Source organism: Coloeus monedula, assembly GCF_965178545.1.
Source record: "Coloeus monedula genome assembly, chromosome: 12".
NCBI lineage: Eukaryota > Metazoa > Chordata > Aves > Passeriformes > Corvidae > Coloeus > Coloeus monedula.
The window spans coordinates 20,358,724-20,386,383 of record NC_138792.1 but is presented as its reverse complement, the minus strand read 5'-3'; the positions used below and the strand labels follow the sequence as shown (position 1 = coordinate 20,386,383).

The 27,660-nt window shown below is 39.7% G+C and overlaps 1 protein-coding gene across 4 annotated transcripts in view; it reads left to right on the top strand.

Moving 5' to 3' along the window:
* LOC309577537 (integrator complex subunit 6-like) overlaps positions 1–27,660 on the top strand; it is a 39,946-nt gene that overhangs the window by 4,451 nt on the left and 7,835 nt on the right. For all 4 annotated transcript variants that reach the window (XR_014226772.1, XR_014226773.1, XM_082289644.1 and 1 more), the window contains exons 3-10: positions 13,810–13,959; positions 14,387–14,476; positions 14,788–14,971; positions 15,856–15,984; positions 17,845–18,008; positions 19,107–19,259; positions 20,849–20,981; positions 26,860–26,954. Coding sequence is in view for 2 of the 4 variants with exons in the window: in XM_082289644.1 (XP_082145770.1) it covers positions 13,810–13,959; positions 14,387–14,476; positions 14,788–14,971; positions 15,856–15,984; positions 17,845–18,008; positions 19,107–19,259; positions 20,849–20,981; positions 26,860–26,954 (1,098 nt within the window). In the remaining 2 variants the exon portion in view is untranslated. The remainder of the gene's footprint in view (positions 1–13,809; positions 13,960–14,386; positions 14,477–14,787; positions 14,972–15,855; positions 15,985–17,844; positions 18,009–19,106; positions 19,260–20,848; positions 20,982–26,859; positions 26,955–27,660) is intronic.

The following is a 27,660-nucleotide window of genomic DNA, read 5'->3' as shown; positions in this document are numbered from 1 at the left end:
GCAGAAGGGTGGGGACAGTCCAGTCGTGTTGCTGGCAGTTCTGCAGAGCACTTCCCAAGCTCCCACGGTTTGTGGATCAGGGACCGGTGATGAGCTGTTGGTATGGCCCTAATGGTCTTCTGTGGTTTTTTTAATATATTTACCCAGTTGTTTTTTTTTTTTTCTGAAATCACATAAATTTCAGTATCCTCTGTCAAATACAGATGTTTCTCTGTCCGTAAGCACATGCCGTGGTGTAAGTGGGCAGAATCTTAAGCCATTTTGTTTATTTTTTTTGTGAAGTAATGGTGCTAGAGTAAAAGTATGGGGAAAAGAGAACAGTCTTCTCACCTGCCCTTCCCCCCCAAGCTTTTCCTATTTTCCAGTGATGATATTTCAGCAAGATCTATCTAGATTTCTCTGAAAATGGAGATCATGCCAAAATCTTAACCCAAAGAGTTTTTGAAAAGGAAAGCAAGGCGTAGCTCTTCATTTATTTTTTCCATTCTCGATTTTTGTGAAACCTCACATTCTGCAGTTCGTGGTTTGCTTGTGGATTTGGGCTGCAGATGGTGAGTTTGGGCCCAGACCCAAAACACAATGATGGCCTTATGTGAAGTTATTGATTACCTGGACTGGCCTGTTCCCTTGTGGCTGATATCTGACTGCTGGCAGTGATACAGCCTTTCCTCAGGGTTCAAGGAATATTGTTTATGATCTGGTCACAGAAATATGACTTCTGTTTTATGTTCTTGTGAGACTCTATAGTCTGACCTTCATAAATGATCTGGTCACAAGTCAGAGGACTGAGAGAGCATAAGTTACATTCTGAAATATGTATTTTCCTCCTTCTGTTATGTGTAACGCTGAATTCAAGAGTCAGCTGTGACTGCACTGCAGAAATGGGCTCCATGAATTTGAGTGCAGAAATATGTATGTAGCTGTCTAAGAAGTAGCTCGAATTACTTTATACAGTGTGTGTGAAACACTGTACTGTTTGAGATATGCAAACTGGGACTGATGGATAGGATGCCTTCCAGTTCCGCTGCTGTTCCCTGCTAGCCTGAACATATGTCTCAGTGCTAAAGAGCTCCCTTGTGGAAGCAGCTCTTCATGATGGACTGAGCAACCTCTTCTTTTTTCCACTGAAATTCTGGAATTGGATTGGGATATCTTAAGAGACTGGATCAGGAATTTGTAGAAGGCTTTTTAAAACATCTGTCAAAGAGTACTTACTGTATGTAAATAACCTGTTCATTTATGATATTGAAATAGTGCTTCAAAACTGGGAGTTCATAAGGGCACACTTGAGGAGACTAACTTTGCTATTTTTTATTTCAGTGGCACAGAAGCTTTTGCCAGCATTTTTAAATTTTGCTTTCATGGAGAACCTGTGCTGGTGCAGAATGGAGGCGATTATCACTCACTCTGCACAGGGCAGTGGCAGATGAATAGGCTATGCTGCAGAAAGAGAGACGTGAGATCTGTTTGTCTGTTTCTGGATGAAATTAGATCAGAGCTCCTGACCCTGAACTGCAGGGAGAAAGAGAAACCCAACTGTGAAACCTGTTGGGTTTGAGGCAAAGATCTGCAGGAATGCTGCCTGAGCTGGTAGGATATGCATTCATGTGTTTTTTTTCACTTTAGTGAAGGGAGAAAAACAGAGGAATACCTAATAAGCTAAACTGTACCAGATCCACAGAATAAGCCTAAGTTGATTCGGTTTTTACAGGAACCTTGAGACACTGAAAATCGTCGGGTTTTATATGTAAAAGATCTGACTTCTGGCAAGCGTGAGTACTTGGTCTGGCCTGTGCTGTGGAGGGTGTGGTGTGAGCAGTTGGAAATATGGCTGGAGGTTGCAAGCTGGCAGTGGGATGTGCGGGCAGAATTTTTGGTGCAAGGTAGATAGCAGCTGCAGGGCAAGAGGGAAGCTGCTATCCGAGAGGTGCAAAAGGTCAGTGGGAGAGGCCTATCTTTCTCTCCAGATATACTGTTAATAATGTACACGCTTTAGTGAACTTCCTAGCCGGGCATTGTTGGAAAGGGGGAAGAAAGGTGCAGAATGTAGTACTGAGGCACTGGATGAAACGTAAGCAGCACGCAGTGTCTGTTCTTGATAACTAATTCAGGAGACTGTATTCTGTACTTGTTTAGAGGAGACAGATAACTATTCCTGTTCTACCACTAAACACTTTTTGGGTCACTTACAGCAGTATTTTTATTTCTGAGCACCAACATCTTCCATTGCCTGTGAACTACTACACACACCTCTCCTCCACATCTTCCACTGTGCTTGTTTAAGGCTTTGTTGTGTATTTTCAGAGGGCTGTCTTTGAGCAGAAATGACTGGCAGGTTAAAGCCAAAAATTGCTTTTCCTCTGTTAAGCACAATGACTTAAGGAAGAGAAACAGAAGTCAGTTGTTTAAAGGAACACTCATGCGAATCCTGATTGTCTAGTTCTTTTTGAAAGCAAAACAAAATCAACTTAATACTGTTTGGGAATAACCATCAAACAGTTTTTACATGCTCCTTTCGATTTAACTGCTTTATCACTTAAATCTGACTGAAGAATGTGTGCAAAAAAGTTCTTATTTTGAAAATTAAGCATCTGTTTTGAAACTGGATAAGTAAGGCCGTAGGCAGAAAGTTCTTCTTGGTGCAGGTGGTAGGTTTGTATTTTACATACTGCAGTGCATGTCTCTCAGAATCTGAAAACATGTAAAAATCTATTTTACTAAAATCCTAGGAATTATCAGTTGGCATCCCTGCAGCGAGCAAGGAAGTATTGTAGGCCCTTTTAGCTTATAAGGGTATTAAATTGATTCCTATAGAGAGAGTCCTTTAAAAAGCACATTCCCGTTCCTGGAAAACATCATATTGGGTAGTGTAAAACGTGTTAAAATGCTTTTAAATATGCATAAGCATGCTGTCTTACTTCTTTGTGTCCTGTGAGTTGTAGTGAGCATCCTCTTCCAGGAACTGGTGTAATGAGGACAGAACATTATAATGAGAAATTTTGTGAAAAGTAGTGTACCTTTTGCTTTTAAAAAAATCGAAGCAGTAATAATCAGGGTGATTTATTCTAAAAGGAGTAGTTTTGTGCATTCTGAAATTGAGGTATTTTGTAAAAAATAAAACTAATGCAAGAACTTGAAGGTAATTGTTAAATTTTTGAAAGGAATTTATTTAAGTGGAAGTACAGTTCAGAAATTAACTTCTTGATAGATATGAGGGACTGAACTCTGCTGTCCTTTTTATTATTATACTTTTGAAGTAGTTAAATACTTGAACTTGTCCTTTCACCTGCTGCCTGTCTTCGCAGAAGGGCAAGTGTGTGTTGCTAGGTTAATTCTTAATGAAAATATTTTAACTGGTTCTGCTCCTACAGGAATCTGCAATGTAACAGCTTGCTTTTTCATCTGAGGTGGGTTTCTGCTTTATACTGTACAATAGATGAGATACCAGAGGCCTTGAATGGTTATCTGTTGTTCATAGCCACTATAGCAATTTATGTTTTCATTATTTATTTTGTTCTTTATTTGGGCTTGGACACATTCAAAGATGTAAGCCTTTAAGACTACAGGATAAACTAGACAAAAGTAGATATGTTTGCATTAAGAGGCTTAACTCATCCTCAGTACAAAGGTCACTTTTATTTTAAAAATAGAAGCTTAAAATGTGCAATCAAACAGTTGAGTTGGATCTCCCTGGTTGTATTTTTGTAGTGAGATGTACTGTAAGGAGGAGGGTGCTTTGTGAAGTTGGTGGTTCCTGCCACATGGAATCTTTGTGGTCTGTCTCTTCCCCTTTTCTGCTGTTGTTATTTGAATTTCACTTACGAGATGTTTGAAAGATGTCTTTTTTGTTGGTATGTATATGTAAGAAGGCCCGAGCTTTGTACCCTGGCTGTGTGGTGTGGCTAAAAATATGCACAAAGTACATCGGTGATACCTTGAGAATGGGCATTCATTCTTTTTAAAGTTGATGAGAACTAATATAGTATTAAGAAGTGCTGATTCGCTCACATTTTAACAGTGGAAAAAGGTAATTAAGATTGCAGACACTTCTACCTTGTTCACCCTTGCATATTTTGTAACAGCTTGCCAGAAGGAACTGTGATTTGCAGCAGGGATGCAACAATGATGTTTTGAGCTTGCTGGGATCTAGAAAAGATGTCACTTAATGCTGTCTCCTACAGTGTTCTCATACCTCAGGCAGTTGGGATCCAGTGGGAAAAAGCATATTCTGTAGTGTGTGACCTGTGTTCTGGAGTTGAGTACTTTTGAAGGGGGGAGCAGTGCAACTCCAAGGGCCCTGTCAGAAGGTTCCAGATGGCTTCAGCCTTAGTGATTCTCTTCACTGTCTGTATTTTGAATGCCTGTATCCTTGATTTTATTTAATAACATAGGCTACAAAAAAAAAAAAAAAAAAAAAAAAAAAATCAATTGAAAGAGCAGTTGGTGCTTTTCTGAATTTTAAATGCGGATTGTTACTTAAGTAATGCACTCATGTAGATTGAGTCTTGGAATTTTTTCTTCTTTCTTAAACTTTATTCTTACAATGTACCTCTTAATAATGTAACTCTTGTGCTTTTATACGCCCTAAAAATACAGCAGGTAGTAATTTAAAGGAATTTTTTTTCTTTGTATTTTTTCTGGCTAATTTCAGAATAGTTAGAAAACACGTAGCAATCAGTTTTGTAAGCAACGTGTTCTAGGGTCGAGGTTTTAGGAAGGTGCCAAGAAAAAAGTGCATTCTTGCAAAGAGACTGTTATTTTGCAGATCAGAATCTGTACTTGCCCATAGACTTGTATTGATCTGTATATTCACTCTGCAGAGTATTGAAAAGACAAAATTTCTTTTGGTGTAAGAACTGAGATTGACAAGGATCTCTGAAACTTGAACTGCTTATTGTCAGAAAAGTAAAAAAGTCTTGATTTATTTTTAAATAACTATTATTATTATTATTGTTTATAATTTTCTATCTCACAATTTACCCAGTTATGATTCTTTCCTTGTGTATCTATGCAAATGTCAGGATAAGCAGCACTGCATTTGTTTAATGTTTTTCTAGACTAAAAAATCTAACAGTTCAGAATTCCTTAATTTTGCTTTTTAAAGATGAGGCAATTGTTGATTTGTCCGTGTTCTCACAGATGCTTTCAAAGTCTTAAATGTGTGAAATAGTATTCTAAAAAGTAAGAATCTTGGTAAGATGGATGTTGTCAAGCAATTAATTGGACAGAAAACAAAGATCTACAGTGTGGTTAAGCTGGTGTTGCTATGCTCTGCTTCTAGGTGAGAATAATGCATTAGCACTGGTCTTCATAGTGTGTTAATGGTGCAGCCAGTGAGTTTTGATTTAAAAAAACAAAAAGTTAGCTCTGCTTTGTGGGAGAATGTGCATCTGTTGAGGCAGAACACTTGGTGCCTTTAGCTGCTGCCAGGCCTCCCAGTGGTGCTCCCAGGCTGGGATGTGGTGGGACCAGGGCTGGATCGAGACCATGTGCCCTGAACTCAGAGGGCCTGGCCTGGGGGAGCCCTCTATAATCAAAAGAGCTTACGTTCAGATAGTTCGATCCAGATGGCTCTTGCATTATAAAGAAATCCAGCCTTGCCATCATCTGAAATAAAAATCTGACCAATAGTAATGCTCCCAAAGCCACCAATGTATTTTTGGCTGTATCAGGGTGAAGGTGAAGTTATTTGCTAGGCTGGCTAGTTGGTATTTCAGTGAGTATATGAATTTAATGGTCATCTAAAGTATTTCTTTTCCTCAGCAGTGCCTTGAACAGCAATTCAGAATTGAGGAAAGCTGTTGTTTAGATGACTTCTTCTAGACTACTTCTTCTTGAGTTTTAAAGTAAATTCACAATACCTGTTGCACCTTGGTGTGCTGCTCTAGTTTGTGATGTGCTTTTTGAAGGAAGGAAGAAGGAATGTGGCAGTTTTCAAAATAAACATGAATCATACTGCGTTGTTTCAGCTTTGTGCTGTAAAGCTAGAGTATCATCAGTAATGCTCTTCCTCTTGATTTCCAGAAACGGGCAGTGAAGAATCCCTTGTGCTGATAGAACCTACTGTGTAACCTCTTAGCTGTTGCCTTTATTCCTTGCAACTTTTCCAGCCGTGCTGAGTGTAGGAAGGGACCAGGAGTAGGACAGAGCTGGGGCTGACTGGTATTGAAAGCGTATTTGATAGGCTGAAAGAGCAACAGGCACTGTATCTGAAAATGTTTGATTGAAGCCTCCACATTTCAGCAGTCGCCCTCTCTACAGTGTTTGGATAAGATGCACCCATAATGGTATTTCTGAAATGACTGCTATGCTGCTGAACAGGAGCATGGAGACTCTTGTTATGCTTACTGTGCTAAGGTTGCAAACTGTGATTAACTACTTCTGTGTTCCCTCTCCATTAAGCTGTTATGTGAAATGTAGCTTGTTCTGGTTCTGCTCTGTACTGAAATATCCTGGCTTCTCCAGTGTTCTCATAAATAGGTGCTTTTTTAACTAGATAGTGTTTTTCTGTTTAAATAAGAATGCTTTTTGGAACAGGGTGATACCATGATCTCCGTGGTATTTTATACTTTCCTTTCTTCATGTGTTTCGTTTTATCCTTGTGCAGGAAAAAGTGCAATGAGAGTAACTGTCAAAATACATGAAATACTGTTGACCAAAAAGCTAAATCCAGAGATGGATTGAAGCAGGAGCAGCAGGTAATAAATAAAAAGGTAGTGTAGGCTTTTTTCTTTCTGCTTGGCATTGATTATTATCCCTTGGTTCCAAGCAGTTTCTAGCTTTGAGTTGTTCATACAGCATGTGCATTTGGCATTCCTACAGGAGAAGGTGCTGCTTCTCTCTAAGTGCTCATATTAACAAAAGGCCCCAGTATTCATTTTGTAACTGGAGCTGCTAGTGTTTTAGGGGTGCTAGGCTTAAAGATTGTTTGAGTTGTTCTTACATAAACATCTTGAATTCTTGAAGGAAGAGCGTTTCTGTATCTTATTTAATGGTGAAGTCATCTTGAAAGGACAGTGAACTGCATGGTGTAAGTTTGACTGTGTTTATTTGGGTTTTTTTATTTTTAAGGTTTCATGGAGAAATACTTTTTTCTATACAAGATGAAATCTTTTTTGTGTGTAGCTGACTGCCTGTAATAAAAACAGGCACATAACATAACTGTGCTAGAAGGCAGTTTTGATCTTGTTCACGTTTGCAAATGTGCTTTAGAAAACCAATTGGTTTGATCTGTCTTTAGAAATTTTTTAGTCTGATGGGTGCAGGTACAAGAGAGTTCAGCTAAGATGTGTAATTGAAGGAGATCTCCTGGGCATCTCAGTAGACACTGTAGCACTTCCTTGGAGTGCAAGGTCTGGAGTGCTTTGAGGGGAAGTGAGTGGTGAGTGTCCAGGAGGGGCGATAGTGTGGCTGTTGTCTCTGAAGGGACAGCTGCCCTGTCTGCACGCACTACCCGCGTGCCTGGAGGTGCATGACACCTTCCCTGCACTGTTTCCAGCTGTGTAGGGAAAAATAGTGTGGGTGAGGGGAGGAGAGATTCTGTGTTATGAAGGTATATAGTGTGTCTCAGAGAACAAGGAAGAACTGTGGTGCCTGGAGCTGGATGGAATAGAGGGGTGTGCAAAGTGACAGCTTTCTGCTAAAAATCTGGTGTCAGAGTGTATCAGCAGTGTGGGATCAAAGGAATCATTTTACTCCAGTGTCTTCTTTTTTTAAGATGTGATTTTTTCTAAAGATGTTTTAAAGCAGTTTATGCTTCTATGGTCTCTTGGAGACATTTTATGTATATTAAACGTCTGTGATGTTTTATTTGACTGGAGATTAAGTGCTTTTTAAAAAATCCTAAATTTTCAAAAAGTCCCCTCTGGATTTAAAGAAACACTTTTGATGGATAGTTTTCAGTTTGAGTATCCTACAAAAGCAGCAGAAATAACTTCACAGGAAGAAACAATTAACTTACTATTCACAATACTTAGCCATAACACACTAACCCAATGCTCACTAGTTCTGATGTAAGGAGGGCCAAGTGATGCTTTTTTGTAGACTCTTCACTGTACTTGACTGCTCTCTGGGATTATCGAGGGAGTAGTTGAAACCTGTGAATTGGTTACCTGCTAGAATACTCCTCAGATAAGAACTGAGAAGGAGGGTCTTTGTTAGGCAGGTCTCACAGCAGACAGCAATATACACCTGCTGGAGCCACCAGTGAGCCCTGGCTGCTCCCTGCATCACTGCCCCAGTGATAAGCTGATTTCAGACCTGTGTGCCAGGATCGTTCTGTGCTGGAGGTGTGCTGATCTCAGATATGGGAGGTGGGTGTTGTGCTGCTCTCCTGTGCCAAGAACAAAAAATAATTAATCTTGTGAGTTTCTTTGCTAAGGGCTGTTTGATGCTGTGCAGTGACAGGACTGGTGTATTGCATGGAACAAACTAGAGAGTAGAGGTGCTGAAACGAGAGAAGAGTTCTCCTGAAGCCAAAGTTATGGAAAACCTGAGAGCTCTGCTGCCTCAAAAATGGCATTCATAAGTATTTGGAGGGGAGTCAATGTCTGTAAGTATCTCTTAGAACTGTTTTTCTGCCCCATTTGCATGGACAAACTTTTGTGAGGATGAAATTAGTAGGTGATTAGTAGGTCATATGATTTTGAGTTATTTTAGGACATGAAATATATTAAATAAAAATGTATATGGTGTTCATAGTGTAGTCAGTGCCTTTCTTCTCCTGTGTGCTGTTTTTAGCTAGCAAATCCTTGAACAACAAATAAAACACATGGGGGTAGTGTGGGCATTGACTGTTCTATACTGACTGGCTGTTCTGTACTGACAAGCAGCTTTACCCTGTCCTCATGGTGCCAGCACCTCTCCCTCTCCCTGTTTGCTGAGTTTTATTGTAGCAGAACTGGGGTGACCAAGACAGTCTTTTCTTGCTAGAACTCCTGTCCCAAAGTTGCTGAAGCTCAGGCAGGGAAGCTCAAGGCTACGTAGGAGGTTATTCCCTGCTGCAGAACCCACTGAGCAGTGCTGGGACTGCGTTGAGGAGATTACAAAGAGGTGAAGATACTTCGGCATTTGGGAAGCAGCCCCTTGCATCGTAGGGTGTCCAAAAGAATAATTCACTTCTGTACAAAAGAAACACCTGCTTGACTTTGACTCAGATGTGAGCAGGTCTGAGTTGTGATTGTGTGTACAGTCACCAGTGAACAGAAAGGTAATTTTAAAATGATTGATTCTGCTGATTTGGGAGGCAAAATGCTCTGCTGGTTTCACTGTCTTCCTACAGTACTTGGAAATTCCATAGCAGAAGTGGTTTCAGATTTCAACAGCTGGAATTTTTTTTTTTTCTTACCTTATTTTTTCCTAATGATTGCCACTGATAAGCCAGGATGATGCCACAGGCATGTTGTCCTGAGGTATTCTTTTTTCCTAAGATGGGTGCATTTAATAATAGCTTGAATTATCGAGAAACTTAAATACTTCAAACAAGTTGTAACATCTGAAATGCAGTTGTTCTTTCCAGGGAAACATTAGCAGAACTCTTTAAAATCTGTGTGTTTGACTAAATATTGAGTACTTACTGTAAACACAGGCTGTTGTGATTGGCATGCAGGATTGCAAATTGTCTTCTTGGGAGATTATTTTTAGTAATGTTGCAATTTTGGAACCAGATCTGAAAGCAGTCCAGTGAACAATAAGCTCTACAGGTCAGTCTCACGGTATTGCTTATTAGAAGCCCTAAACATGAAGACTTGCAGCCTCAAAAGCACCATGTCCCTGGACTTCATGAAGCTGATGAAACTGGGAACTGCTTTGGACCTGGAATTCTTGTGCTCTAATGCCCAGCCTTTGGCTCTGCCTCTTTTTTTGCCAGCTGACCAAACTGTGCCAAGTAATAGTTGGAAAGAATGAAAGAAAAAAAGCACAGCACCAATCAAAGCCAGAACAAACCAACAATGAACCAATAAAAAATCTACAGTATGACCAGTAAACCCAATGGTTAAGCCAGTGTAGCTGAGATTTCAAGATGTGTGTGACATGTATTCAAAACTTGGTACTGTTTTACTTGTACTTCAGGATTGCTCCCTTTTATGTGATAAAGGTGGGGTGGAGTGGTTTGGTTTTGGTTTTTAACTTCCACTACAGCATTGTATAAGATTTTCTTTCTAGTCTCTTGTAACTAAAATCTTCTTTCTCTTAAGTCTTGAAGGTCTTTTTAAGCTACCAACTCTGACCAAGATTTTCTTTTGCTGCTCAACTCTGTTGTTTTGATGTTCAGTTAGTCCTGATGCTGATTGGTGTAAATAAGGCCTCCTTTTCTTTGCTGGATTTTTCGCCTTGGTGTTTGAATTCTTGTTAATCTGGGCCTTTCTCCTGCCGAAATAAGCTGTTTTGACCTTACCTGCTTCTTGAAGCAGCTCAAATACTTCTGTAGCTGTGTGGTGAAATAGAGCAGGGCATGGATTTGTCTGAAAACTAAGTCACCAGAGAAGAATGTTACTTTTTAAGTATGTTATTTCTTGTCAGCATGATTTGCTCGCAAAGGCTGAAGCCAGGAGCCAGGAAGGTGGTGTGATGCTTCCAAATCTTTGGGTGTTTTGTAGGATGGTATCCAAAGCTTTGCAGAGGGCCAGATGACACTGCATTTTTTCCTGTTGTTGGCATAAGCAAAGAGGGTGAGATTTTTTATTTTAGTACTTGTTTTTTCCTAGCTATCTTTGAAAGTCTTTTGGTATGTGTTTAGAGTCTAAAATTATTTGTTCATATAAATTACCAAAGGAAAGGCCAGTAACATACTGGCGAGGTAAGGGCTGCTCAGATTGCTGTTAATAAATTCTGGACATAAAAGTGACTAAGTTGGAATATAATATTGAAGATTAGAGGAAACTACTCTCACTGTTCAAATTGGTTCATAAACAACTGAAATAACTAATATTCAGTTCTGACTTCTTAGTTATTGACCTGTAGAGGATACATAGTTTTGTGGAATATGTTTGTGTTTGGTTCTTTAAGGTTGCGAGGTTTTGGTTGGGGTTTTTTTGGTCATTAGTGCTTCTGGTGGCAAATAGAGCCAGTGGTTTTTTTGTAAGCAGCGTTAGTGGTAGTATTTTGAATTTAGGAAAAAATACTATTTAATCACTTTAATGTGAATTCACTGCATATCTGCTCTGGGTACTTGACTCTGTTTTTCCCTAAGAATGTTCCTACTGTATATGTGGAAAGGAGAATGTACAGGCTTCTTTGGGGCTAGAGTTTCTGTCCTTGAAGTACATATGTGTTTCATTATATTCATTGGCTTGAGTCTTTTCTGGAGAAAAACATTTTACAGAAATAGACCTTCTTGTCATTGATGTGTTTTTGATTCAAGAATCTTTTTTTGAGGATAAGGTAGAGAATGTAGTACATTAACTAGTCAGACTTTTAGTTAGAGCTGGATATGGAAATCTTGAATTTGCTGCTCTTGTTTCCATAATGAGAAGTTCTTCCATTTTACTCTGTTTATTTCAAAGATACAGTTCTCCTTGGCTTTATCTTTGAAGATCCTGTGAGAGCTGTAAGATGAAAAATAGTTTTCTTGGACAGCCAACCATTGGTGATCAGCTGCTCCTTGTACCTTCAGCTTCCCTGCTTATGCCTGGGGAAATGGTACATACTTCATTTTGCAGGCAGTTGACCACGCTGCAGTGAGATCAAACAGAGAGCTGGAAACTGAGCAAACATTTTCACAATGGGAAGATAGAAGAATCTCCAAATATCAGTGAAGACTCTTACTGTTTATTTTGTAAAGAATACTCTTAAATTCATTGGAGTTCAAATCAAGAAGTGTACGCTGGAAATACTGTTTCCTTTGTAAATGTTTTGTTCTCCCCCCCCCCCCCCCCCCCCCCCCCCCCCCCGTGCTTTTGTAACAATGTAACTCAGATGGTCTTTGCTGGAAAACACTTCTTGAACTCCAGCCTGGCTGTTCCCAAGAAGCTGGCCTCATTGATGGGTGCTTCTGTGAGACAAAAGAGAGCAGTTTCACCTACATGTACGGGTCAGTAGAATTCAGACAAAACAATTTTGGTAATTGTTCGCTTAAATTGTTTAAGGGGAGCTTTTTTAGGAATAAGACAAATCATCTTGTTGGGATTTGGTGTTATTTCACTCTGGAAAACTACCATTAACTAAGTCACTTCTACTCCAAAACAGTGACCCTGTGCTTGCACTTCATTTTTGCCTTGAGCTGACCACAGGTGTGGGAGGTTGCTGTGGTACTGCTGATGAGATGCTATATTTTAAGTTGTGGTGTTGTGTGTGTGTTGATGGTGTTTTATTGAGAATTATCTGGTTCTTTTGAGCTTCCAGGGCAGTTTAATCATAAAGCCGAACCAGTCCTGCTGAAAGTCTTGTTCTTTCTTTGCCCCACTGCAGAGTTCTCTCTCTTGTATCCCTTGCATTAATCTCAAGCTTGAAGGAATAGTTAAGGGAGCTAAACTTGACCAAAATGCTTTTGTTGTATTGTGTTATGATAATTCTCCATTCTGGAAAGAAGCCCACCCAGCTTAGGCTTGTCAACTCAGCCGAAGTATTGATCATCACAAGTCCTTTCTACTCAGTTCTTACATTCTTTTACAGCTCGGAACATGTCTATCCTAAGACCATTTACAGAGCCCTCAGTGTGTACTAAAGGTTGGCAATGGGATATAGCTGCTTTAAAAAGCACGGGAGAATCCTGTCCTCTCATGTTCTTGCACAGCTTGGCACAATCAGCAGGTGGTTGCTGCTGAGCTTAGTGCACAGGGAGGAGAACCTGTTTCACCTGGATGATGTGTTGCTCAAGAGTTTGTCCCAGCAAAGTCAGGCTGTCTGAAATGATCCTCTCCGTGTCTATGTAGCTGGGATTCCTGGGGGAGCACGGGAATGTCTCTGGTGCCAGATGATAGTGAGCCTGGGTGAATAACTGCTTGCTTGCTGTAGGAGCGGTTTGGAGAGTGGTGTAATAGCAAGGCTGAGAGTTGTGGGAATATCTGGGATTTTCCAAGCTTTGGTTGTTTTAGCTGAGGCATCTTTAAATCCTGTACCAATTCTCTGTGAGCTGGTCTTTCCTAAAATAACTTCCCAACTGTGCAGCAAGCCACTTTTAAGGGGAAGGGAATGTGGATCATACCTGTTGGGCCTGCTTACCAGAGGGTCCAGAGTGCTTGGTTGGACTGATCCATCCTCATCACTTGCTGTTCCTTTGATCCCTAGGCTTTTGTCAGCAATAACTTTTTTAAAGATCTCCAAAATTTTAAGCTGTTACACTGAGACACTCTGAACAGTGATTTGATTCTTCCATAGGGTGTTTGCAGCCACTCCTTTCTTTCCTTCCAGCCTTAATTTATGGAAGGAAGGACAAAACGGGAATGGGTGCATGCCGGAAGAGGCAGTGACATTATGCTGCTTTTATCTTGGTTTTACCTTTGCTGTTACTTTGGCAGCTGCATTTCTGATTTCCAAAATGGGCAGTTACTCCTAAAAAAACTTTCACGTGCTAAATCCAAATACTTCTATTAACAGCATCATCTCTACAGCAATTTTCATGGTAATGCAAAGTTTTTCCAGTGTTTGGCAGTGTATGTGTTTCTTGAGTCTCCCATTGTAGGTGTAACCATGTTTCACATCAAGTTGTGCATACCTGGATTAGGTGTGTGCAGCATGTAAATGGTGCAGTGCATCCGTTAATCAGGAATATAATTAATTTTTGTTGGGAAGAGAGATAAATGCCAGCTTGCAGTTGATTGCAGTTTGCCGCTAGAATAACTAATAAGCTTTTTTTGTTTTATGTAACAGGCTGGATGGAAGGAAAACCACGCAACATTCATGAATGAACTGAAAAACCTTCAGGCTTCAGGACTAACAACACTTGGTCAGGCACTCAGGTCGTCGTTTGACTTGTTAAATCTCAATAGATTAGTGTCTGGAATAGACAATTATGGACAGGTAACAAATCTATTTATAGTCTTCTGTCTTTTATATTTCTATGTTTTTTGAAATGATAGTTGGTGAGGGATTTTGGTGGTAAAAGTTTGGTTTTACATTTAACTTTCTTTTTTACTGTTGGATAGCTCTGTGTAGCTTGAACTGGGAACTCCTTTTTTCTTATTATGGCCACTGAAAACACTCTGGAAAATGCTGGCATTTTTTTCCTTACTGAACTACAAAGAAGCAGAGTATAAATGTCCCAACTATAGACACACGAGAGTAGCCCATCTTGTGTAGTTCTGTGTGGTTCCACACCTATTAAAAAAATAACAGGATTATTTTGAAAGATTGCTTATCTTACTGTTTATTTTATAATGGCAAAAATACAAGCCTCTAAGCCTGTGTGTTAAGGTTGCTCTTAGCATTCTTGTGCTTTTGTCTGTAGGGAAGGAATCCATTCTTTTTGGAGCCATCTATTTTGATTACCATCACAGACGGAAACAAACTGACAAATACAGCTGGAGTCCAAGAGGAGGTAAACTTGCATTCAGTCCTTTCAAGTTATGATTGTGCAAGTTGGTGCTATGCTGAGATGAATATTAATTGGTTCTTTCCTGCTAATCGGACTTCTTCGTCGTTGACCTGTTTTTAGAGAAACTAGAAACCAGCTATCCTGTCACTGCTCAGCCCCTAAATTCATAGTCTGTAAAGGTTTTGAGATGAGAACTTCAGATAAATTAGTGGGTTGGAGTGAAATTGGTCTTTTACAGATGAATGAATTTGGATATGATGTTTTTAGATGGTTTGTCAAATACAGGAAAATACTCTTAAATCTTTTTTTACCAGCTTCATCTTCCATTGAATTCTCCTTTGCCTGGAAGTGAACTAACCAAAGAACCATTCCGTTGGGATCAAAGGCTGTTTGCTCTGGTACTGCGTTTGCCAGGAGCTGCATCTGCTGAACCAGAGCAGCTTGGGAGTGTGCCTACTGATGAATCTGCTATCACACAGATGTGTGAGGTTACGGGAGGTAACTGGATGCTTTTTGCTTTGCTTCACATTTGGCATTTGCCTTGAAATATTTCTTTTCCTTTAATTCACCTTCACCTCTTCCTGTTTTCTCTCTCTGAATTACTCAGTGTCCATGTCAATCCATGTGGTGCTTTCTTGGATTCTAGTAGCACAGGAGAACTTTAAAATAAAGCAGTATTCCTATTTCAGATCTAGATGTGAGAGCATTTTCTAAATGCAGTAGGAGGTTTTGGAAAATTCCTTTGGTTATTCTGGAGGTTGTCTTTGCTCATCATGAGGTTTGGTGGGCGTTTTTTTGTCTTTGTGGTTTTTTTGTTTTGTTTGTTTTTGGGTTTTTGTTTGGTTTTTTTAAAATTTTTTTCTAAGTGTTGAATTGAGCAGGATTGCTATTAGTGAGATGTTAATTCTGCTGCAGGGCTGATAAGCTAAATTTAATCTTAAAATAATTCATTCTGGAGCCTATTGCTTGATATGTTGATCAGATTTTTTTTTTTTTTTTAATTGGTGCTTGGAGAAATTGTTGTGTTAGGAGGAGGAGGTTTGGGTAGACGAAAGCAGATAGATTACACAGTCTTGGTGACATCAGGCCTTCCTAAGGGCCTCCGTAAACTTGGCCTTGGTCCAGCCTGATGAAGTCTTAATGGCCTCATTTAGTAACAAGTAAAATCTCAGCAGGTTGTGGGCTTTTGGTGCTTTTTCTTGGTTGTATTGCATTTGCAAAGTATTTTGCCTTTTACATAAACTCGTACAGCGTTTATTGCTATTATTTTGGATAAAATTGCAAGCCTTGGCAGCCTGACTTAGGTAATAAAACATCTTCCTTAAGTAAGATAACTCAAAACTTACTTTTCTATTTCCCCATGTAATTTCTCTCTTTCATAGGTCGTTCGTACTGCGTTCGGACACAAAGAATGTTGAATCAGTGTTTAGAATCTTTAGTTCAAAAAGTCCAAAGTGGAGTTGTTATTAACTTTGAGAAGTCAGGACCAGACCCAGCTCCTATTGGAGAAGGTACAGTGATTGTTGGGTTCCCCCCCCGCCAACGTTTAAGACAAAATGTTTTGTTTGTATGTTAATGTCGTTAAGTGTCCTCCATGTCCTTCCTTCCTGCCAGCTTTTCCCCGTAGTGTACAGGATGCATCTTTTACAAGTGTTAGTTTGATCCTTGCTAAGTTAAATGATGCCATATGTCTGCACATGCTTGTATGGATCATCTAGTGCTGGCTGGCTCTGTGTCACTCCTTTTACCTCTTTTTGGATGGCTGAGGAAAGTGAATGTTTGCAGGAAGCATTTAAGTTTGAATTACAGTGTTGTCAAGACTATACTTAAAATAATTAAATCCAGCGGTAGTGTATTTAAACACTTAAACATCTCTAAAGCAATCTCAATGCTTAATTTTCTGTACATTTTCGTTCTGCTAACTGATCACAGAACAGTAAGTTTCAGGTGGATGTTCTTAGCCGCGAGTGAAAAACTGTGCAAAGAACAAGGAATTACTTTGCTCCCTGTGAGTTGAGTGCATAAAAGGAAAGAGGAAAGTGCATTCCAAATATGAAGCAGTTCTTCAGATTTGCAGAAGTTCATGGCTTAAAGGAAGAGGAGGGGGCTGACCAGTTCCAATTTAGGAAGTTAGGATCCTGGAATATCAGAAAACATAAAAACGTTTAGCATCACCTGAACATTCTAGCAAAGCCAGCTTTATTCCTGCTTTCATTCTAGAATCAGCTTTTTCTGTGTTTGTTTTCTCCTTTTGCTTATTTAAATGTCATTTTATTGGAAGGCTTTCCTATAACACTGTGCTGGACAGCACAGCAGCAAATTCCCAAGTCTCTGGTGGCTCAAATGTTCTCTCCTATGTGGCAAAACGACTGGTGAAATTTGGGGCGTTCTTTTGTTCATTTTTGTCACATTTGAATGGTGATGGACTGTGGATATGAATGTTTAAAAATGTCAAGAATTTTCATCTGTATGGGAATTGAAAAAGTCCTAAACTAGAGAGAAATACAATAGGATTTACCCAAGCTGTAAAAATCATTGTTTTTATAATGCAGAGAAACCAAACTGATGTATCGCTGATATATGGTTTCCACAGTATTACTGGCCAGTTCTTTAAAGCAAGGAAAACTAGTAATGTAAAGTCTTTTTAAAACAGAGAAGATTGTTTAAGTGGGTGATCTCTGCTGTGCTGTTTGCTTTGCCAAGCAGTCTTTGAAAACTGATGGTTACATCTGTAGTGCTACAAAGTTCTTTGTCCTCATCGTGCAGGGGTGTCAGTGGTGGTGCGCTGCAGTGGGCTGGCAGGGAGCACTGGCCTTTGCAGCAGGCTGTGGGGTTTAAGTGATCTGTGAATGGCTGTAATTAAAAATTTGGCAAAAGCTGCCTCCTGCAAGATGCACCCAACTTCTCCAAGGAATTTTGCTCTTTCAGTTTCCACTAGTGGCAGCATCAGTCAGTGAGCATTGCAGCCCATGTAGAAAAGTAAATGCCAATTCTCAGCTTTTCCAGGTGCAGCAGAACCAGCAGCAGTAGCTTGGTGCTGCCTGTGGGAGCTGTTTCAGACACTGAGCTTAAGCAAATACATTCTTCCATAATATGTGAGTATGCCTTGCTGCACTCACTGTGTAATGGATGTGCAACAGGAGCAGAAGGGAGATCAGGGCAAATGTTGTAATTGTTTCTCAGATGATTCTGTGATACACCTGGATGCTCAGGTTATTTCAGCCTCTGGTGTAAAGATCTGTATGTCTTTGGAACAAGAGTAATGAAATGCCTTACTGGCTGCTAATACAGAAATTTTGCTAGCAGACAAATGCATGCATGTAGCTTTTCATTTTCTTTTTGTTTGTTATTTTGCTTTGTTTAAATTTTAGATGGACTTGTTGATTCATCCAGGCCCATCAATTCATTTGCTTCTCAGCCGTGGCATAGTTGTCATAAACTCATTTATGTACGGCCTAACCCTAAAACGGGTGTTCCTGTGGGGCATTGGCCAATCCCAGAATCTTTTTGGCCTGATCAGAATTCACCAACACTGGTAAGTAAAATAAGAACTGAAAAAAGGATTCTGCACTAACAGTTGAACAGACTGAAAATAGATAATGGATAGAGTAGTTTTTACTTTCTCTGTTTATGATATGATGTGACTTTGGTTTAGAAGGTTAAAACTGTTTTTAACAGAGTGGTATAATCTAATGTGGATACTGTAACCTGTGACATTTCTTGTATCCAGAAAGTTCACTTCCATATGGTTAGTTAATTTGTTGAATGGTTTTTAAAGGTTATAAAATTGAACTGTAAGTACTTCACATACCACAAATCATAGTGAGCCTATTAAATTTTAATCAAAGCTTTATAAAATTCATTTACATGGAAAAAGGAGTATTTGTTTTTGAAAGAAGATCAACCATGGGGTTTTTTTTCTTAGTGTTACTTCATGTGTGAACTCTTCTTTCACTAGCAGGAAGAATTAAAACTGAAACAGAAGAGCTACTCCCTGCAGAAAATGAGGAGAAAACAGTATTAATGTCTCGTTTTCTTACTGACATGATCATACATTTGACATGCCTTACTAGCCTTTCTAAACATCTCTCTTTTGTTAGGCATATTCTGTTCCTGCACTTTGCAAGTGCACAAGGTACTGTCTGTCAATTCCCCTTGCTCCCACCTCCTGATTAAAGAGGGGAAAAAAGCCCCCAGAGATTTGTAGAGAATTCTTCGAGAGATTATTTGTGAATTTAGTGCAGTCTCACATCTGTTTTTCTGTGAACATCAAGCTGGGAAGAAGAGTTGAAGTTTCCTTTAAACCTCTCTCTGTTGTTGTAGCCTGATTGACATGAAGGCTTTTAAATATCAAATAATGGCATATTAACCATGTTTTTCAGTTGGTGGGAAGAGTGTATCAGTGTGTGGGCATTTTTTTTCAGTTAGAGAAATATTTAGTTAATCTATATTCTGTTATGGGAGCTTGTATTTTATTCTCTTCAAAGGAGTATTGTGAAAATGGAGAGTTTTAAGACTTGCAGGATAGTAAAATACTGGCTTTAGGATGTTTTTAAGAGAATTGGTTTGTTTACCATAGATATGTGAAAATTGATACCCTTTTGAAAATTGATACTCTTTTTTCCCCTTTCAGCCTCCGCGCACAGCTCACCCTGTGGTGAGGTTCTCCTGTGTGGATTGTGAGCCCATGGTCATAGACAAGCTTCCTTTTGACAAGTATGAGCTTGAGCCTTCACCCCTCACCCAGTACATCTTGGAACGAAAGTCTCCCCATACCTGCTGGCAGGTAATTGCCCTTTATTTGATTCTAGAAATGTAATGGGTAATCTGAGGTACTTCAGTCTTTGCAAGCCTGGAGAATTGAGGTCTGGTTCAAACTCTGCAGCAGATGAGAAGAAACATGTCAAGGTTTCACTTACCTCCTTTCTAAGAGAATTACCAGGAGTCAGAATGAGTGTCCCCTCCACAGGCTTTGTAATCTCATTTAATTCTCTTTCTAGGTCCATCTCATTTTGCTAAGAAATACGCCTCCCAGGTTCCATTTTTGGCTAAATTGAAATTCTCCGTAGGCTTCCATTTGCTTACAGGGAAAACCCAGCACTAGTTTCCATCATGTTACCTAATGAACAGATGCAAATCATTTTCCCCAGATGGTTGAAGCTGCTAATGGGAAATGAATGGAAACTGTTGATCCTGTTGACTAGATTGGCCTTGAAGAGGTTGAAGTTCTGTTGCTGAAATCCTTTGTCACATGCTCCTTTTGTAATTTTTTATAAGTTTCTGTGTCCTCTGTAGAATAAAGTTCCCTTCTTAGTGGTGTTCTTTTAAATAATAGCTTAATGTGTACACCAGGAGTATGCTTAGTATGATACTTTAGCTGGAAAGGTGAACTTGGAGGTGTCTTTGGTTTTGTATCCCTAATAAATACTACAACTTAGTTGAAAAAATGACAGGCATATTCAGAAGAAAAATTAAAGTTACTTTAAAAAAACTAATTTCAAAAAGGTCATTTAAACATTAATAGGTACATTATTTGCCTGAGTTACTAAAATTACTCTGCTGTTTTTCAAAACTGCTTTTCCTCTCCCAGCTACACATCAGACTCTTACAAATCAGAGAAATAGGCTCATTGTCATAGAAACCATGTAACAAACCCAGTTCCTTATGCCCCAAAAAACCAGAGGATAACCACTTGCTATTTGCTGCAAGGTTTATTTTTTTCTAGGAAAACTACTTTTGGCTTAGATGTGGGTTATTTTGCTTGCCTCAGTCAAGAATAGCTACCATTTTTATCCTGTTGTAATACTGTTTACATGTATTGCTTTTCAGGGTTAATACCCTCATATATGTGCACTTAAAAAAATAAAGTCAATTTTAAGAACGTTGGCATGGGGCATAATCAAGATGTTTCTTGTTTGTTTGTGGTTGGTTGTTTTGTTTAATTTCTATGAACATTTTGCATTTCTTTTTATCAGTGTTGTAAATATTAGTTGTGCTATTTTTGAGTCAGCAGACTAATTTCAAATAGCTTGTTTATTTAACATTCCTTCAACAGATGTACCCTAACCTATTCTAAATCATTGGAAAAACTCTTCAGGGCATCACTTCACAGTAGTTTCACTAAAGCAGTAAAGATTACTCTGTGAAGAGCATTTCCACACTCACTGGGCATACAGTAAATGTTGCATGTCTCAGTTTTGTGACTAGGGAATGTAAGTCCATTCTCAGCCCTGATGTGTTCAGGTTTGTCTGTTCTTGATAATTTACTGTCTTAATGCAGTTGGGTTCAGATTGATTTGAATTTTTAAATGCCCCATGCTTAATGTTCTTCACCTTCTTCATTCTAATACAGTGATCTCTCTTATTCTTTGTCAGGTATTTGTGAGTAGCAGTGGAAAATACAGCGAACTTGGCCACCCGTTTGGGTATTTAAAAGCAAGCACTACTTTAACCTGTGTAAACCTCTTTGTGATGCCTTACAACTACCCTGTTTTACTTCCACTGTTAGGTAGGTAACACATCTGCATTGGACTGCCAGTGCAGCTGCTTCAGAGTTAAAGCAAAACAATAATGGTTGGTGTTCTGCCTTAGTTTGAGACGTTATAAAATAATGGAGCTCAGAGAGTAGAGAATGTTGCAAACTCTTTTAAAATACTTTGGGAGGAGAGGATTTTCATACCCCCTCTCCCTTTTTTTCTCTCCAGCAGAGGAGGAGAGCTACCTGCTTCCAGTGCATGTTTGATGCTGTTCACCTCCTAGACACGTAGCCTCTTCCTTAACCTGGAGTAAGCTTCAACCTCCATTCTTTTCCCTCATTTAGGGTGTGGTGTATCCAGGTTTTGCGGTTGCTCTTGTAGCAACCTATTTTTTACTGGAAGATGAGATGCAGTGTTTGTCACGGGTGTTGGGAAGAGGGATTTCCCTAATGCAGTTTAGAGCAGTAAGAAGGAATTGTGCAGTCGAACAGTCTGCATTTCTTTCCTGCCCAAAGGAACAGGTTTTGTTTTTGTTTTTTTACTCCCACAATGAAATTACTTTCTAAGGAAAAATGATATGAAAAGGTGCTATACGAGTAAGTGCCACAGTAGTTGTGGTTGGTAGAGATCTGGCATAAAGGTAATGGCAGAGAGGAGTTTCCAGGGTGCCACTAACCCTTTCAGTTGCAGATGCTGCAAGGCTTTTTTGTTCTAGTTTTTTGTGGGTATGATCAGTGATACAGAAGAACAGTGATCAAGAGAATTAACATTGAGTCTTACTGTCTTACACAGGATTTTTTCATTCATTTCTAGGAAAAAACAGAACATAATTCAGGAATGCTTTTTCATGATCCTGGTCATAACCAAAAAAGAAGAAACTTGTGCTTGCTGATAATGTGTCTTTTATAATAAGTTATCTATGTAGCCTGATAATTGTCCCAAAGTGTGCAAGAAGGGTGAGAGTTTCTGTGACTTTGTGGTTCCTGAAATACTGCAGCAGATCCACTAGTTTAAAAGCCATCACTGATCCTAAATTAATTTCCCTGTTGATTTTGATGTTGACATTTGCAGTTCTGCTGTGTTTTTCGTGGTAGCTCTTGTCTTCCCCCTGCCTTTTTTTTACAGGGGTGTAAAGCTCTTCCTTCTCTTTGAGGAAAGGCACTTTTCAGTGTGTGTAGTGCTATTCTGCAGTTTACTCACCTGGTAATCCCACTTCTTATATTTCCGAAGGCTCTTCAGAGGAAAATGCAGAGGTTCCCCATTGCCCGAGATACAAAGTAGACGTTTTCTTGACGGCATGAATCCCATGCATTCCGTATTGTTCACACAAACACACATAGTGTTACCTTCAGATCTCCTACGTGGACTTGATCTTTGGTCTCTCAGGCATGGTGGAATTAAGTTCTGTGGAGTATACATTCAACACAAAAGTAGATCTGGGCCCTTTTCTACTTAGCAGTACAGAAAATGAGTGAGATGATAAGCAGCATGCCTGGTAAATTATTTGTAGATGTTTTTAATAATACTGCCTCTGTATTTGGCTCTGTAGGTAGGTAGGAGCACTCCCCGTGTCTCCCTTCATATGTACCAGTAGTGGATACTGATGGTTCAGCAGAGGACTGATTTGAGTGTGTAAAACCAGTTTTTCATTATTCTCACCCAGATTTAAAAGAATGTGAGAACTCCCAAGACCAGGAGAAGTCTGCTCCATTCAGCCACTACCTGCCATATTGGTGCATCAGTGCGGTTCTAGTGGTTCCTGCGCTACTGGTAGAATATTGTGTTGGAGGACTGGTTGGGACAGTACCATGGATAATCTCTGTTCCTTCTGATGACTCTTTCAAAGACAAAACCACTTTACAACTGTGTATTTGTACTGTATTATCAAATGTGTTCAACCTTATAAACAGTTAGTAAGATGCTTCTGAATTTTTTTGCTTGCATTATTTTTTCCTCCTGCATTCCTGAACAGGGGAAGTCTTAATTCTCTTTTTGAAAAACAGTGTAAGACAGCCCTAAAACCAGGTAAGATAGGTAGGGATGAGGCAGCTTGCAGGTGATAGTTGAGCAAACTGAAATGAGTTGTAATGGTCCTTGGCTGAAGGAGGTAAATTGTACCACATCCTATAGCTTTGGTGATTTTATGTCTTGGTTTCTGCAAGAGTGGATTTGGGCATGTTGTAGCTTCTCCTGGCTTTTGACTTAGAGAGCATGTGTTCAGGAGCTTTGTAAGGGAAAGGAGCCAATTAATAGGACTTGGTTAAAACAGTGAAGCCCCACAGTCCGTGTGTTAATGGAGTCATGCACTGTGTTTGGTTGTCTGACAAAAACGCTGGTCTCTGGTCCTCTTATAGTGGTGATGGATAATGTGGGATGTGCAGCTGGAGCTGAGCAGCTCCAGTTTGCTCTCAGAAAGCTAGAGAGAATCCTGACTAATTTGGTGGTGGTTTGCTCCCAGAACTGACGAGGTGCAGTTCTTTCTGTTCAGTGGGAGGCTGCTGAAGGCAGAGCTTTTTGCAGGCAGTTGCTGACGTGCTTCAATGCTGAATTCCAGGCCCACGGATGATAGGAATTTCCTCTTGAAGGATTGTTGCAAAGCAGTTGTACTTCAGGTGCTGTTGTTTAAAAACATTTGTACAGCCAAGTTCGTGAAGCAGAAGTCAAAGGAGGGGTTTTAGGGAGAGCTAAGTAAAGACGAGGTATATTTCTAAATGCCTCTGCCTTGCCTGAGATGTTTCCTTGGCTCCTTTTAGCTGCATAGGTGGGAGGGCAAGCACTGCTGGGCAGTAGGAATGACTGTTCATTGGAAGTGTCAGCAGAAGCAGCAGTGAAACAGCCAGGTGGGAAATGCCTTGAGAAGGTGGTTAATACCCTTTTTTTGTGGGTCTAAATATGCAACAAGATGAGCATTTAGAAAATGTCTGCCTGTGAAGGACTGCAGCATGGACAGTTTCGTTTGATGCTTTTACAGGCTCTGTGAGAGAACCTGCAAGTAATGGTGTTATATTTTGGAAACTAAGGGCTGTGTTCTCACCAGTGTGTACACAGCCTGCTGTGGCTCTGGGAGGGAGAGTCAAATACATTTTGATACATTTTATATCAATGGAGAAACAGTGACACAAAATACTGTTCTTGGTTAATGATGGATGCTATTTTCCATTGCAGTGCCTTATTTTTGGTTAGATGATTTGCAGGGAAGGATGCTCTTTTCTGTGAATGTAGAATCATGAATTGAGGAGTATATCTATTAGTGCATAATTAGGAGAATTACAGGAGTCAACAGGGAATGGTGATGTACTTGCTCAGGTGGAATTTAATGTGAGTGGTGATTAAAAAAAAAACTGTTAAGTTTTACTTTGGGTTACATGGTGCATGAACTGTTGTAATTTAGGCTCCAGTTGAACTACTGAAATTACCTGCTGACTCTTCTCTCTCTCATGCTCTGTTTTTTCTTAACTGTTCACTGATCTTAAAAGGTGCATCCAGCCCCCTTCTATAGTACTGGGTGTTAAAGGTGTGTATGATTGTCCTGTTTGTCATGGTTTGGTTGTTTTGTACGTTAATCTGAAGTGGATAAAGACTGCAATACAGTTTTTGGTTAACTGGTCTGTGTGCTTTTACCCAATCTCTTGAGTTATTACAGCTTGCAGCCCTTTCCTAATGGTTTTTAATACCATGCTCCCAATTATACAGTGCTTTTAGCTTCCTCTGAGTTCAGAAGTAAGAAGAATTCTGCATTAATTCTGGATTTCTGGACTATACAGAAATTAGTATCTGAAAATAATTAGGTAGAAGTGAAACTGAATTATGTAAGGATTTTTTCAATATTTTTTTGTTTTTTATCTACAAAAGCTTGGAGTTTAATCTGTGAAAGACATAGTTAACTGGATTATTGTTAGTTTGCTTATTTGTATAAATCATCACGTGCAGCCCAAGGCACAGGGGAAGAAGTGCCTTTCAAGTGCCTGTGTTGCAATCTGCTGACAGTGTGTGTATCAAACTCTTGAGCTAGAGGCAGGTAAGATGCTGATGGTGAAGTTCTCTTTGAAACTTGTGGCTGCGTTTACCACCCTTTCAAGAGGGTGGCAGTTCCTGCAGTGAGTTTGTGCTGTGGGGAGACTCTTAATTTTAAACAGACAAATCTTAGCTGAAGCTCTGCATAGGTTTGAGAACTTTTTCCTTTGATAGAAGTGATCAGGAAGGTGCTTTTGCTTTTGATGTCTGGGAGTAGAGCTGTGCTGTGGATGGGGACTCCCAGCTGGCTGAGCTGAGGAGTAGCTGTGCCATGTCACAGTGCCTGTGTGCAGTTGATGGTACAACCTCACAGTGCAGCGAGACACTTGAGTGCTGCAAGACAAGTGCTGGTAAGGGGTTTAAGGTTCAAGCTGTACTCAACCAACTCATAGACTGTAAAATATTAGGACATACTATAATACTGAACATCTTGCTTTTTAGGGTTTTTTTTATGTTGACTTTTGAGAGAGGGGTGTAATTTAACTTGCATTTTGCTACAAAAATGTAATAGGTTTATGAGATAAGAATGGATGTTATTTTTTATTTGCCATGTGTCATGATATCATCCCACATTCGTTTGGATAATAGAGCTAAGCTTGAAGTATATTGAGATTTCAAATGAAATTTTGATTTGTCCTCTTGAACTCCAGCCCACTTTCTTCAGGCCAGGGAAGAGAAGAAGTAGCATTTGTAGTGTGGTTTTTATATGTAATGCAGAATTAATTTAGATTGGAAAATACCTGTAATTGAGTGGGGTTTGTCTATGAGAACTTGGGAAGTAGTATCATGACATCTGTTCAATTTATGCAGAGTACTATGCAAGTCAAATTTTCTTCTCCAAATATACCTGAAAACTCAGTGTGGAGAAAACAATTGCCTTGTTGCATCTGTCTTTCGCACACCCTTTTCCATGCATCTCTGTCTCCTGCAGCTCTCCCCAGTTAATTTTTAGACATCCCTTTCTCCAGACCTGCATATCCTTCCATTAGCCTCACTTTGCCAGCACTAAGAAGTGCCAACACTACTAAGAAGAATGTTTATTTCAGTGGATAATTCAAAATTTCAAATGGTAAATTGCAGGATGCTGTGTTTGGTGTAGTGACCACGGCCACAGTTCATAGTGTGCACAGCAAATAGGTCCACACTTCACCTCAGTGATTCCTAAAAGACCAGGTGTACACCTGTAGTGAGCAAAGTGCTACTAAAACAGTATCCAAAGGAAAGAAATGTCTGGTTGCCACTCTCTTAAAGGGCAGCAGTTTTTGTAGCTAATTTCTGTCTCGTCTGTACCTGTAGGAGACTTTGGTGCCCTGGCATGAGGCAGGTGCTGTGGCTGGTGGTAACCCCTTCTCTGCCAGGTGCAGCTGCTGCTGTTGGCAGCAATTCAGCAGAGCTGGCCAGAAGGATTCCCTGATTGGATTTTTTTTATTTTTTCCCTTTGATGCTAAAGAATATTTTTACTGGAGACCAGAATTCATCATACAGGTTGAACAGAAGAAAGCTGGTTTGAAAATGGAAATTGAACCAAACTAATGTTGTTTGATTTAATCAGATACAGGGACTCCCTGATGTGCAAGAGAGGCAAGGGAGGTGAAACTCTTAACAGGTGGATCTGTTGCACCTTCCATGCTTCTGGTAGTTGTGTGCACTTTTTAAGTCTGATGCACCTTGTAAGTTTGCTTGTAATGGGGTCTTGCTCTGGATTGCCTACTGCAGCTAGGACTGGGGATTCCCAATCCTTCACACCTAAGATTAAGAGCAGCTTTTGGGGGGAAGCCCCATTGGGAGATGGGTGGAGGGAGAAAACGGGGAAATCTGGCACGTACGATTTTGGACAAAGTTAAAGGTCTGGGACTGTATAAATGACACCTTCTTTTGTTGTTTTCCTTGTTGCAGATGACTTGTTTAAGGTTCATAAACTAAAGCCAAATCTGAAGTGGCGACAGGCTTTTGACAACTACCTAAAAACAATGCCTCCTTACTACTTACTGGTATGTTCTTCTTCTCATCTCATCCTCCGGGGTACAATGGCTGGTGTGACCAGAGTCCTTTGCATCATACCTCTTCCTAGTAAATTTTTTTTTTTTATCTAATTATAATGGCCTTTTAGGTAGTTAACATTCTGCCTTTCAGAGGTATGTAGATTAGAGCAAACATTTTTAAGAACTAAAAAAATTTGTAGAAATACTAAGTAGTAGTAGTTATGTTAAGATATTAAGTGTTTAATAAATGTGTTTTCTGATTATTAAATATTAAATGAGTTTTGATCAAAAATACTTCAGAATGTTCAGAGAAACCAAATTTAGCATTATTTTTGTAACTGGATAAGGAAAATGCAGATTAGTTTGTTTATTAATGTGGGTGAAATGCTAGATCTTGGGAAGCTGATACTGACTGGACCAAATGAAGGGTGGGGGGAGGCACTGTGTCACCTTTTACGTGTAGCTTGGACAATGCACCTCAATATGGACTTGCATCATCCCGGCTATTCTAGACCTGAGCCTTTGAGTGGAAATTGCCAGTGGCACCACGCTGTGTGGTGTCTTGGTGATGTGGCATAATGTCCATTGTGAGCTAGTTAGACACCAAACTCATGTCACATGTTATCTGAATAGACTTGAATTTTAGTGGCCAAAAGTGGAAAAGCTAGAGCACTAATCTATGTGCCTTAGCTTCCTATAATTGAGCTTATAAATT